The sequence below is a fragment of the Macaca fascicularis genome, chromosome 4 (genome assembly GCF_037993035.2).
Source record: "Macaca fascicularis isolate 582-1 chromosome 4, T2T-MFA8v1.1".
NCBI lineage: Eukaryota > Metazoa > Chordata > Mammalia > Primates > Cercopithecidae > Macaca > Macaca fascicularis.
This window is the reverse complement of record NC_088378.1, coordinates 139,194,886-139,207,108: the sequence shown is the minus strand read 5'-3', so window position 1 is coordinate 139,207,108 and position 12,223 is coordinate 139,194,886. Positions and strand designations below refer to the sequence as shown.

At 45.1% G+C, this 12,223-nt stretch overlaps 1 protein-coding gene across 2 annotated transcripts; it reads right to left on the bottom strand.

Annotated features, from left to right (window-relative positions):
• Positions 1–1,288: 1,288 nt before the first annotated feature.
• LOC102144414 (HLA class II histocompatibility antigen, DR beta 5 chain) lies at positions 1,289–9,690 on the bottom strand. 2 transcript variants are annotated; one of them, XM_065544195.2, is made up of 6 exons: positions 9,528–9,690; positions 6,262–6,531; positions 3,728–4,009; positions 2,917–3,027; positions 2,416–2,439; positions 1,289–1,610 (listed from the first exon to the last, which is right to left on the bottom strand). In XM_065544195.2, the coding sequence occupies exons 1-6, from the start codon at positions 9,625–9,627 to the stop codon at positions 1,597–1,599; spliced, it is 801 nt and encodes a 266-aa protein (XP_065400267.1). In that variant the 5' UTR covers positions 9,628–9,690; the 3' UTR covers positions 1,289–1,596. The 2 variants fall into 2 exon arrangements, with proteins under 2 accessions (XP_065400267.1, XP_045246576.2); XM_045390641.3 differs by lacking the exon at positions 2,416–2,439.
• Positions 9,691–12,223: the final 2,533 nt, after the last annotated feature.

The following is a 12,223-nucleotide window of genomic DNA, read 5'->3' as shown; positions in this document are numbered from 1 at the left end:
TCTGAGCCCGTGTGATCCCACGGTCATTCCAATGTGTGAGGAAGTGGGTACTGGGAACATCGTGGAAACATTGTAGTTGATCCTTATAAAGGCACACAGGAGAAAGGAGTAACCTTTTCTTGCCTTTGGAAGTTGTCGTGAAAGAATAAGGAACCTACAGCTGCTGCATAGGTCACCCTCCTATCTCAGGAAAGCTGACATACTGTCTGTGATAGAGAGATGAGCTGTGAAATTCCAGGATCGCTGGTGATGCCACTGGCCTGCTGAGTTGAGCAATCCTGGAGACGCCCAGCCTTGGATCTATCGGCTGTGTGAGATCATGGGTTAAAGAAAAATAAACCCGCTAGATGTAATTTCCTGCTATTAGCAGCAGAACGCATCTTCACTGAAATATTCATTACACACATTTTGGTTCTACCTTGTAATTCCACACCACAAGACTCATATAAAATGAGAAAATCATTTCCTCAACTTAGGAAATGAGGCATATTTGTTGCCACTCTGTGATCAAACAGAATAGACATAATTATCAGCTTAATATATTTCTATATATTAATTTCTATATATATTCTTAATATATTTCTTACAGGATTTATATGTACTTGTACTGCTATGCATGTACAAGTAACATATAACTAAAAAGATATCTATAAAAACAACTTTTAATTTGATTAGAAATAAAATAAGTCATCCCTGACAGTGGAGAAATTATGCTCAAATGATTATTACTTTGAAATAGACCTCTGAAATACGTACTTTCAGATTTGACATTTCATACCGACTCTCAGATAGAACATAATGGAGAATCCTCCGTCTTCTAAATTTGTCTTTCTCTGAAATCTGTACAAGTCCTTTGATGACACCATATTATTGAAGTCTCTGGAGTGAAACACTGTACACTAATTTATAGTTATAAATACAACATATTGTAGACAGAGTGAAGAAAGTTCTGATTGCCTTGCTGGCTTTTTTCTCACCTCATGTTTGCCAGTTTGTTTCATTGTTACAGTCTGGTCTCAGTTTTTATGCATCGCTTTTTTAAATGTTAGGATTACTTTTTTAATTGACAAATAAAAATTGTATAGTATATTTATGTTGTACAGTATGAAGTTTTGATACATGCGTATGGTGTGGAATGTCTAAATCAAGCTATTTAACATATGCATTACCTCACATACTCATGATATACACACGAAAATCATTATTCTATTGGGAAATCATCCTCCCTTTTGCTTTTCATTTTTTGTCTTTGGAGCCAAATGGACCAGATGATATTTAATTCCATCTCTGAGAAACATTTAATAATGTTATGTGTTTGTGGTACAGGGTGAGTACAGATGCACGGGAGGCCATAGGGTTTAGGTAAAGGGGAGCACAAAAGTTGAAGATGAGGCGCTGCTATCATTGCGGGGACTTCCGACCAAGGGCAGGAGCTGAGGAAGCCACAAGGGAGGACATTTTCTGCAGTTACTGAACCAGTAGCAACCAGGTCCTGAGAAAGCCCTCTCTCGTGGCAGAATAACAGCCAGGTAAGAAAGATTTTCATCCTGCAAAGCTGGGGCAGAAGGTTTTTCCTTGAATGTGGTCACCTGCACTTCAGCTCAGGAGTCCTGCAAAAGACAGAGGAGAGTGTTGTTTTCAACCTGGCTCTACTAACAGTTTCTTTTCCCCTCCTTCAAGGACTCAGATGAGGGCACTGCAGGAAGAAGAAAAACAAGTTCCTGAGTCTCCCACAGCCAACCTTCCTGCAGATCATAGGCCTTTTCTAAGTGGAGAGGAGGAGTTTTGGTGTAAATTGCCTGATCAGAAATTTGGATCCAAAGTCTTTCCTGTTATTTCTGTCTCATGCCTTATCACCTCTACCATCATTCTAGTGTGTCCGGAGTTTGTTCCTTCTGGTGGGTTTGTGGTCTCACTGACTTCAAGAATGAAGCCACGGACCTTCGTGGTGAGTGTTACAGCTCTTTAAAGGTGGCACCGACCCAAAGAGTGAGCAGCAGCAAGATTTATTGTGAAGAGCGAAAGAACAAAGCTTCCACAGCATGGAAGGGCACCTGAGGGGGTTGCTGGGGTCCCCTCAGCATTTATTCCCTTATTTGTCCCTGCCCATGTCCTGCTGATTGGTCCGTTTTAAAGAATGCTGCTTGGTCCATTTTACAGAGTGTGGATTGGTCCATTTTACAGAGTGCGGATTGGTCCATTTTACAGAGTGTGGATTGGTCCATATTACAAATAGCTAGCTACCCACAGAGCACTAATTGGTGTGTTTTTACACAGCGCTGATTGGTGCATTTTACAAACCTCTTGTAAGACAGAAAGGTTCTCCAAGTCCCCTCCCAACCCAGAAGTCCAGCTGGCTTCACCTCTCACTAGGGAAACCATATCTGTTTCTAAAAGAGGATTAAAAAGTATTACCTGTTGGCTGAAGTCCAGAGTGTCCTGGGAAAAAGTAGGAAAAGATATACACTTAAACATATTGAGGCAAGTCTGCCCTCCAACACAATGCCCCAGCGCTAGGTCTCCCACTTGAGATTTCTCTAACACCACAACCCACACCAACCAGGGCAGAGAGGAGCAGAAACAGACCATGTGACCCATGAAGCGTGACGTGTCTGTCACAGGATCCAGTGTAATTGCATTAGCCTTAGTGGTTCTTCTGTAATTTGCTCCAGGATCTCAAACCACAGGACCCCTGCTTGTTAACCTTCCTCTTGTCTCTGCAGGCCACAAGCTCTTATGTTCTGACATAGTAACCATGCACTGATGATTTCTGGATTAGCAGGACATTGGAGCCGTTTGGGGAAAGAAAAGCTTTGTTCAGGGCCACTCATATACTGAGAACTAACCTCAGCAAAGCCATAGTTCCTCCTCCAGAAAAGCCTATGGAGAGAGAGCCAGCTACCAAAGGCTCCTCACCTTTCTGATTCCTGAAGTAGATGAACAGCCCGGCCCCAAGGAAGAGCAGGCCCAGCACAAAGCCCCCGACTCCACTCAGCATCTTGCTCTGTGCAGATTCAGACCGTGCTCCTGAGAGAGGAAGCCAGGTTTAGTGATGTGTATTCCAAACTGAACCTCTTTAATTGAGACCCTAAGATTGAGAGCTTTGAAAATGGGGAAGAAGGCTGCCCCACAAGAACTAAAATAACCAGCCATTTCTGGAGAAAAGTAGGATTTCATTCACACTGAACAGTTACAGGGTTCAGACATCAAACTCATTCAAATATTACAGCCTTGATGTAAGGCATGAGTTCAACATCTGATCCACAGAAAGCCTGAGACTCCATGAGGCTAAGTAGTTTGTCTAGAGTGACAGAGCTAATAAAAGACAGAGCTGAGATCAGACTTCCCTTATGTCAGGTAGGGCCCTACACTTCTCCTCTTCCCAGATCACCACAAATAACTCAGAGCAACAGCACCAGAAACTCAGTCTCAAACCCAGAGACAGGGCCTGGAGCCTGGGGAGAGCGGGTGACCCTGACCTGTGACATCACGGGGAGGTTCAAAAGAGGGACAGCCTCTCCTGCCTGGCAGGCTAGACTGCTTCTCCAGGAGGTACAGGTGTTTCTAGAAACTATTACAGGGCTACCCCCAGTGACCTATGCTAAAGGCGATGAGAACATGGAGCAAATGAAAATAGGATGTGGGAGAGGAGAAACCTGACACTCAGGGATTAGTACAGTCCCCTTCTTGGTGGGTGAGAAATGTATGAAGTCAGAAAGCTGCTCACTCCATTGCACTGTGAGAGGGCTGGTCACGCTTGGGTGCTCCACTTGGCAGGTGTAAACCTCTCCACTCCGAGGAACTGTTTCCAGCATCACCAGGGTCTGGAAGGTCCAGTCTCCATTCTGGATCAGGCCTGTGGACACCACCCCAGCCTTCTCTTCCTGGCCGTTCCGGAACCACCTGACTTCAATGCTGCCTGGATAGAAACCGTTCACAGAGCAGACCAGGAGGGTGTGGTGCTGCAGGGGCTGGGTCTTTTCAGGATACACAGTCACCTTAGGTTGGACTAGGAGAAGAAAACATAGTGGGAATGAGTCAGGAAGACAGAGTGTCTCCTTGTTTGGCTATTTTTCTACTTCTCTGTAAACCCAGGCTCTGGCCTTGACCAGGCCTCCAGCACAGCTGGCCAAGTGGCCTTAGAGTGTCAGCCTGGAATTTAATCTTGATAGTGAGGACCCATTAGATTTGAGAGATGTTGTAAAAAATTATATTTGTTTCTTCATAGCTTGAAATTGGCATGCATTGTCAAACTGTTTACAAATCTTTGAAAGTAAAGAGTATAGTAATTAAAAATGATATCTGAGCCAGGTTGCCTGGTTCAAATCCAAGGGCTGCCTTTTACTGGTTGATCCTGAAAGAGTTTTTCGATTCTTCTGTGTCTCAACTTTGTCACCTACAATGAAGGACAATTATACTAATTTACCTCTTCGGTTATATGAGGATTAATGCATGTAAAATGTATAAAACAATGACTGAGGATAGCCTTCAATTTATGAGGTCAGAAGCTTCTCCCTCCATTCCCCTGTGAGAGGACTCATCACACTTGGGTGCTCCACTTGGCACCTATTTATCATCCTTGTACACCGTGACAGAAAAATATGATTTAAAGCAATGTGGATAGTTAAAGGGACAGAGTTGGGTACATGAGGAAACCGAGTATGAAGATTTAGGAATACTACTGCCATGCACGCACACCTTAGAACACCACGGAAATGGTTCTGCCCCTGGGAAGGAGGGACAGACAGAAATGATTCTCCAAATGTTTACGTTCCTAGAAAAGCATGAGTCCTGAAGCAGAGAGAAGGATTAAGGAATGTCATATTAGTTTTGAAAGTTCTTATATTTACATTTAGCTGATCAATGCATCTCCTGTGCAACACGAGCATAATTATTATTAGGCCTATCACTGTGAAATGATTTTTCTTTCCAGAATGACATTTGGATCAAGGCAGGGTCTGGGACTTGTTACTTGGGTGCTTATGCCCAGGAAAATCCCTGACACTAGCATACTCTCAATAAATGCAATAATTTTTTTTAAGTAAGGAGAAACCTAGAGACAGTACCACAAAATGGTAGTTTAAGATGGATTGTAAATCATTAATCAAAATTTTGCAATATATTTTATTAAATAAAAATGTTCAAATTCTTAACATGGAAAAGAATTTTCAAAATCAGCATACCACAAACTGGAGCAAATGCTGAATCAAATATCAATAAAGTGTTAATAATCTTACAGTACAAAGAACCCACAAAGTCACTGAGAAAAATACTAAGCCCTCGAGATATTAGACAGTGGATCGTTGTCCATTACCTGCCTAATATGATAGGGAATTCTTAGGGCAGTAATTATAACTGGCCAATAAATAGGTCAAAGAAATTCAAAGGAATTACAAATAAAAAATATAAATTAAAAATTAACCAGAAAAATACATTTTCAACTTTTGGAGAATGTCATAATAAAGGTCAACAAAGGGGAAAGTGAGTTGAGTTGTGTCACAACTATTACATATGAAAGAATAATATGTAACTACTAGAAAACTATTAGCATTATAACAAAATAGTAACTGTGTTAAAACTTTAATTCAAGAAGTTAGTTTCACAGTCATTTCTACTGTGTAAACCTGTACACACTGAAAAAAAAAAAAAAAAAACTAGCAAGAAATTTAGACCTAAAGAAACTTCAAGGTGCCTCAGAGGTCTCCTCAATTCCGCTAGAAATTAATCTAATGCTTTTGCAAATGAACACCACACACTTTTATGTCAGAGATTACATGAAGGGTGTGTGCCAGGGACAGTCTAGAACTGGCCTCCTCATATTATCCCAAACCTTCCAGACCCCTCAGCTCTCCTCCCCTAAACCTTCACCCCAACCACATACACCTTACATTTCCCTTCCCTGCATCTCTAAGGACCCAGGACAATCAAGGTCTCCTCTCTCTCCAGTCCCCTGCACCCACCTCCCATGTCACCTCCCCACAGAGACCTCCAAGGATAAGAAGCAGCCCGCTCCTGCTTCGCCTCCCACAACAGCCACACAGACAAATCCACACTCTACACACACCTGTGTCCTCAGAACTCCTTGGTCAGGATAGAGAAGATTCTAAATGCTCACAGATGGCGCGCTCTCTCTGTCTCTGTCTCTGTCTCTCTCTCTCTCTCTCTCTCTCTCACACACACACACACACACGCACACACACACACACACACACACAGATTCCCAGCTCACAGGGACCCAGGCCCCGCCCCCGCCATGCTCACCTCGCCGCTGCACTGTGAAGCTCTCCACAACCCCGTAGTTGTGTCTGCAGTAGTTGTCCACCTGGGCCCGCCTCCGCTCCAGGAGGTCCTTCTGGCTGTTCCAGTACTCGGCGTCAGGCCGCCCCAGCTCCGACACCGCCCGGTACTCCCCCACGTCGCTGTCGAAGCGCGCGTTCTCCTCTTGGTTATAGATGTATCTGATCAGGTACCGCACCCGCTCCGTCCCGTTGAAGAAGTGACACTCAGCCTTACCCTGCCACAAGAAACGTGCTGTGGGGACACGAAGGATCCGGTCACACGGGCGGCCTCCTGAGAAGACACTGCCAGCGACGCCGCCATCCGGGGCTCCTGGGCGGGTGCGGGCACTGGGAACCTTAACCCGCCCCACCCGCACCGCCCACCAGCAGCCCAGGGGCTCATCCTCCGTCTTCCTGAGGCGAACGGGGACCTGGGGAACCATGCGGGGAAACCCTTTCTGATCTCCAGGCTTTGGGGATCCCCTCCCTGCCTCCAGTCAACCTTAACCTCATCCTCACTTCTACTCGCTCTTCAAATGGTCCAATCCAGTTTCCTCCCTGTGTACTCGATTGACTGCAAATATCAACTCCACCAAACCCAGCGCTTGCTTCTCTGTCACGTTCTCACTCCCCCTCCTCTTAGTGGTACTCACCACAATTGGCCTCTCCCTTCTCCTTGAAAAAAAAAAATCTGTTTTCCTTGACCTACACGCATTATGTTCTCTTGTTTTTTCTCCAACATCCCTGGGCTCTTTCTCAGCCCCCTCTGCTGGCCTGTGCCCTCTTCTTTTTTCTCCGCACAATCCATCTCCCTATGTATCATCTTCCACTCCCTGGAATTTAACACACTGCACGTATTGATGCCGCCAACATAAATATCTGAAACCCTAGCCTCACCATGACTCTCTTAAATGCCACCGACCTTCTGATTTTTCTACATGAATGTCAATAAATCATCTGAAATTTAAACAACACTTTTATTTCCACCCATCCACTTCAAGTCATTTCCTCCCATAGTTTTTCCTGTGTCAATAAACACCACCACCACCCACTTATTTGTCAAAACGAAATCCTTAGGAATAAGTTTGATTGTTCCACCTCCTTTACAGTAATTCATTAACAAGCTAAGCAAAAATAGATGCTGAGTCTGTCCACTTTATCCTTTTCACTGTCTTTATCACTAATGCACTCCATGAAGCCACAAGCTTGTTTTCCCTGGAGAATTCCCTGCTGTGCTGGTAAATAGTCTTCCTGACCACTTGTGAACCCCAACAATCCAATCCCCACAGAGTAGCTAGAATTAATTTTAATAATTGAATATAGGCAGGGCACAGTGGCTCATGCCTGTAATCCCAGCACTTTGGGAGGTTGAGGTCGGTGGATCATCTGAGGTCAGGAGATCGAGACCATCCTGGCTAACATGGTGAAACCCCATCCCTACTAAAAATACAAAAAATTAGCCATGTGTGGTGGCATGCGCCTGTGGTCCCAGCTACTCGGTAGGCTGAGGCAGGAGAATTGCTTGAACCCGGGAGGTGGAGGTTGCAGTGAGCCGAGATTGTACCACTGCAATCTAGCCTGGGCAACAGAGCAAGACTCCATCACAAAAAAAAAAAAAAAAAAAAAAAAAAAGTTGAATATAAATTGACTCTCCTTGTAACCATACAGTAACTTCTCATATCTATTTAAATAAAATTCAGTCCGGGCATGGTGCCTCATGCCTGTAATCCCAGCACTTTGGGAGGTCAAGGCAGACAGATTATCTGAGGTCAGGAGGTCAAGACCAACCTGGTCAACGTGGTGATACCTCATCTCTACTAAAAATGCAAAAAAATTAGCCAGTATGGTGGTGGGTGCCTGTAATCCCAGCTACTTGGGAAGCTGAAGCAGGAGAATCACTTGAACCCAAGAAGCAGAGGTTACAGTGAGCCGAGATTGCGCCACTGCACTCCAGCCTGGACAACAGGAATGAAACTTCGTCTCAAAAAAATACAACTAAATTAAATTTAAAAATAAATAAAAATAAAATAAAATTCAAATTTTTTACCATGGACATCACAGCCTAACATGATGAGGCTCCTGACTTCCTCTCGGTGTCCTACCTCATCTTCTGTCTCTCCATTTCCTTGCTTTCTATACGTCAGCACCTCTAACCTTCTTTCTCTCCCTCCACATAATTTCCCACACCAGGGTTTTCCCCCGATTTGGTCTCCCTGGAACTTTCATCCGTTAGATCTTCACAACTGTCTACTTATTTTGTTGTCACAGCTGAATATCACTTTCTCAGGTAGAGCTCCCTAAACATATGGACTAAAGTAGGTGAATCCGTTTCTCTCTTTTCACGAACCTGATGTCTTTTCTTCAGTGCACGATGTCTCTGTAACATTTTCTTCTTTGTTAAATGCTTATTGGGTTAGTGTCTGTCTCCTCTATGCTTGTGTAACTTCCATGAGAGTAGAGACCCTCTCTATCTTAATCAAACAGAATGATTTGAACCTAGAATGGAGCCCAGGCCACAGCAGCTGCTGAGAAAAAGAAGCGTGGTTTACATGAATAAAGCAGGGTATGGGAACTGATCACTGCGGGGATCCTGGAAAGCAAGAGGGGGCTTAAGCTCCAGCACTCTTTCATTTTGATGTCACACTAGACCCCTTCTCCCGGTGAGAAATACAGACAAACTTCTTCTTTCTCCTCCTTCTAGTTGGAAGAAGAATTCACAGATAAAGAAACAGTGATTTAAGAAAAAGGAAATCTTTTTATTAAGAGTCATCTCTTTAGGCCTGGGCACAGTGGCTTACATCTTTAATCCTGGCACATTGGGAGGACATAACCCAGGGTTGTCTAGGAGAGACACTTTGAATTCCCTTGATTCCCACAAAATTTTCAGTAAAAACCTCCTTTTGTCTGACATAAGTCAACATAATAAAGGGAAGTGCTGTATGGGGAATTTATTTTAGCATCCTTATTTCTAAATCCTCTAAAGACCCTGAGGACATGTGATGCAAAGGTTTTATTGGTATAGATTTGAAAAAGAAACAACCTGTACGGAGGCCCCTTACACAAGTCTCATGGAGAGGGCAAGTAGCCAAGCTCCTTTTGTGGTGGAAATAATTTGGGATCCAATGACAAAGATGGGCAATCTCTGAAAAATGTCACAATTTTTTAAGGGACATGGCCTGGGCACAATGTTAACAAAACGCCCTATTTTCCCCACCCCATAGTAGCTCAGCACCCACAATGTGCACTTACCTCGGGTGTCCCCAGCCAAAGCCAGTGGGGAGCTCAGCACCATCAGTGTCATTGTCAGCGCTGCCATGCAGGAGCCTCCAGGGAGCCTCAGACACACCATGCTGGAGAACAGGACAGGACCAGGGGCCAGGGTAGCAGGCAAGTCTCACTCAGGGAGAACTATGACCCCCCTCCACCCACATTCCAAATTATAGGGAGGAACTTACTGATTTCCTTGCTCCTGGATTGGGTAATCTCGTGTTGGAGAACCAATCAGCATCTGAGTTCAATAGCATCATTAGTCTCTGGTCAGAGATTCAGCATGAAGGTCCTCTTCTGAAACAATTTTCTTCTTTAAACGATTGTTTTAATTTAGTACTTGAAAGGTTTGATCCAGTTACATGTAAAATACTTTAATTGGGTCCCTATTGTTAGCAATCTCTGTGCTGGTCAATGATGTGTTCACAAGTTTGAGCCTTGTAAGAGCATTCATTTCCCACTTGAAAGAGAATTGTTTGCAGAACGGAGTGTGTGAGTGTGTTTAGGAGTAAACGAGATGGAGGGAACGTGGTTGCCAATGTGCAGACCTTTAATCTGGTCCTTATTGCACCATATCTTAATGTTGTAGATTTGGGAAAATTACTTCATATCTCACAGTTGAAATGAAGGCACCATGATCTTTCAGGTCTTTCAATACTGGAAAATACTGTGATTCTCTGGACACCTCAAGAAGCAGCAGCCCCAGGTATCTGATGATATGACAGAATGACAACTGTTGACTAGAGAGTGCAATCTGCACCTCTTTACAGGTAGGGATGTCTTTAATAAGTTAAAGGAAATTGAAAGTTTTTAATAATTTAATCTGAGTAAAAGTTTTTTTCAAATGTGTCTCCTGATGCTGCCCCCAAGTTTAGTGGCACCTCCAAACCACACACAGGCAAGGGGTTTGCAGGGTCACCTATGTGCAATGGAGGGTCTGAAGGTGCTTTTGTATAGCACTTACCCTAACAATGTGATAAGGTCAACTGTGCAATCAAAGTATTCAGGGGTCTGAGAGATCGATCAAAGACTCAACGTCAGCTGTTGACAGAACAACTCTGTTTTAAAATAATTAATATTTTATGTGAAGACTGTTCAATCCCTCATTCCTGGTTCCCATTATGATCTCCTCATTTGACCGAGGCTATTGCCCTTTACTATTAGGCTTCTCTTGTTTTATCATAAGGGAAGATATAAGAAGACTTTGCTAACTAATACGTTACAGAATGTTCAGAAAAGAGAACCCTAAGGAAAAAGTATGAATTACATCAGTTGATGTAATCATATAATTTTACATGTATAATTCTACATTTAGATAATTATTATTATTTATATTATTATTAATTTTTTTTCTTTGAGACGTAGTCTTGCTCTGTCGCCCAGGCGGGAGTGCAGTGGCATGATCTTGGCTCACTGCAAGCTCCGCCTCCCGGGTTCATACCATTCTCCTGCCTCAGCCTCCTGAGTAGCTGGGACTACAGGCGTCCGCCATCATGCCCGGCTAATTTTTTTTTTTTGTATTTTTAGTTGAGACGGGGTTTCACCGTGTTAGCCAGGATGGGCTCCATCTCCTGACCTCGTGATCCGCCTGCCCCAGCCTCCCAAAGTGCTGGGATTACAGGCTTGAGCCACCGCTGAGTTCTAGGAGAAGATCTTGCAGAGACATCACCTTTGCCCCAGATGCCGGCCTGGGCCCAGCGAATGGAGCTGCCCACCTCAGGCTGCAAGACGCTGTGACAGGGGCTACCCGCAGGCTCCACAGATTGAGTGGGAGACCCACCCCCCCGCAGCAGGGTCCAGGCCTCTCTGCACTCCACGCCCTCAAGGCTGAGAAGGCCTCCGTGTCCCTGCAGGCTCCGGGGTGTCTGCTCCCACTGCCTGGCCTCTCCCCGGTCTCTCCCAGCTCCTGCTCTGATCTCAGAGTGGAGGTGGGCCCAGCCCCGGTGCTGTCACAGCCTGGTCGGGTGTGTGCACACTCAGGGCAGCATTGACATACCAGTCTTCTGCCACCTCAGCCATGGGGAAGCTGAGGGAAGATGGGCTGAGGGAAACTGGTGTGGCCTACAGGTGCCCCTTGGCATGAGCAGCCTGGTCACCATGGATAGTGGTAGGAGGCAAACAGCCTCCTGGGCAGAAAGAGGCAGGTCCCTGGTGAGGCCCTGCTCACCAGGCTGGGCTGCCAGTCCTGCTGACAGCAGTGAGAACTTGTGCCTTTTCTGGGCCTGCCCCATGGCCGCCCATGATGTGCACTTCCCTCTGAGGCCTGTAAAAGCCCTGGGCTCACGCAGACTTACGCAGAGGATGGAGAGAGCCGAGAGAAAGGACAGGGAGATGAGGGATGCCCTGCTGCAGAGAGGAGTTGCCCTCCTGAGAGGAGCTACCCTCTCTGCGGAGAGCTGAACAGGTGTCGGGACAACCTGGCTATGGAGAGTAGCTGCCCACTGCAGGTCTCTGAGTTGTTCTATGGCTTAATAAAGCTCCTCTTTGTCTTGCTGAACCTCCACTTGTCTGCATACCTCATTCTTCCTGGACTCAGGACAAGAACTGGGGATCTGCCACCGAATGGTGAGGCTAAAAAAGCTGTAACACAAACATGGCTGAAACATGCCCCTTGCTCGCCATGTCGTGGGCAAAGAGAAGGAGAGAAGAGCTGTGGCTCTTCAGGGAGCCCAAACCTG

Excerpts from the sequence above, each read along its gene's own strand:
- LOC102144414 (XM_065544195.2), bottom strand. The coding sequence starts at position 9,627 with ATGGTGTGTCTGAGGCTCCCTGGAGGCTCCTGCATGGCAGCGCTGACA. Across the intron at positions 6,532-9,527 it reads TTTGGCTGGGGACACCCGAG|CACGTTTCTTGTGGCAGGGT; the intron begins GTAAGTGCACAT and ends GTGTCCCCACAG. Across the intron at positions 4,010-6,261 it reads CTTCACAGTGCAGCGGCGAG|TCCAACCTAAGGTGACTGTG; the intron begins GTGAGCATGGCG and ends TTCTTCTCCTAG.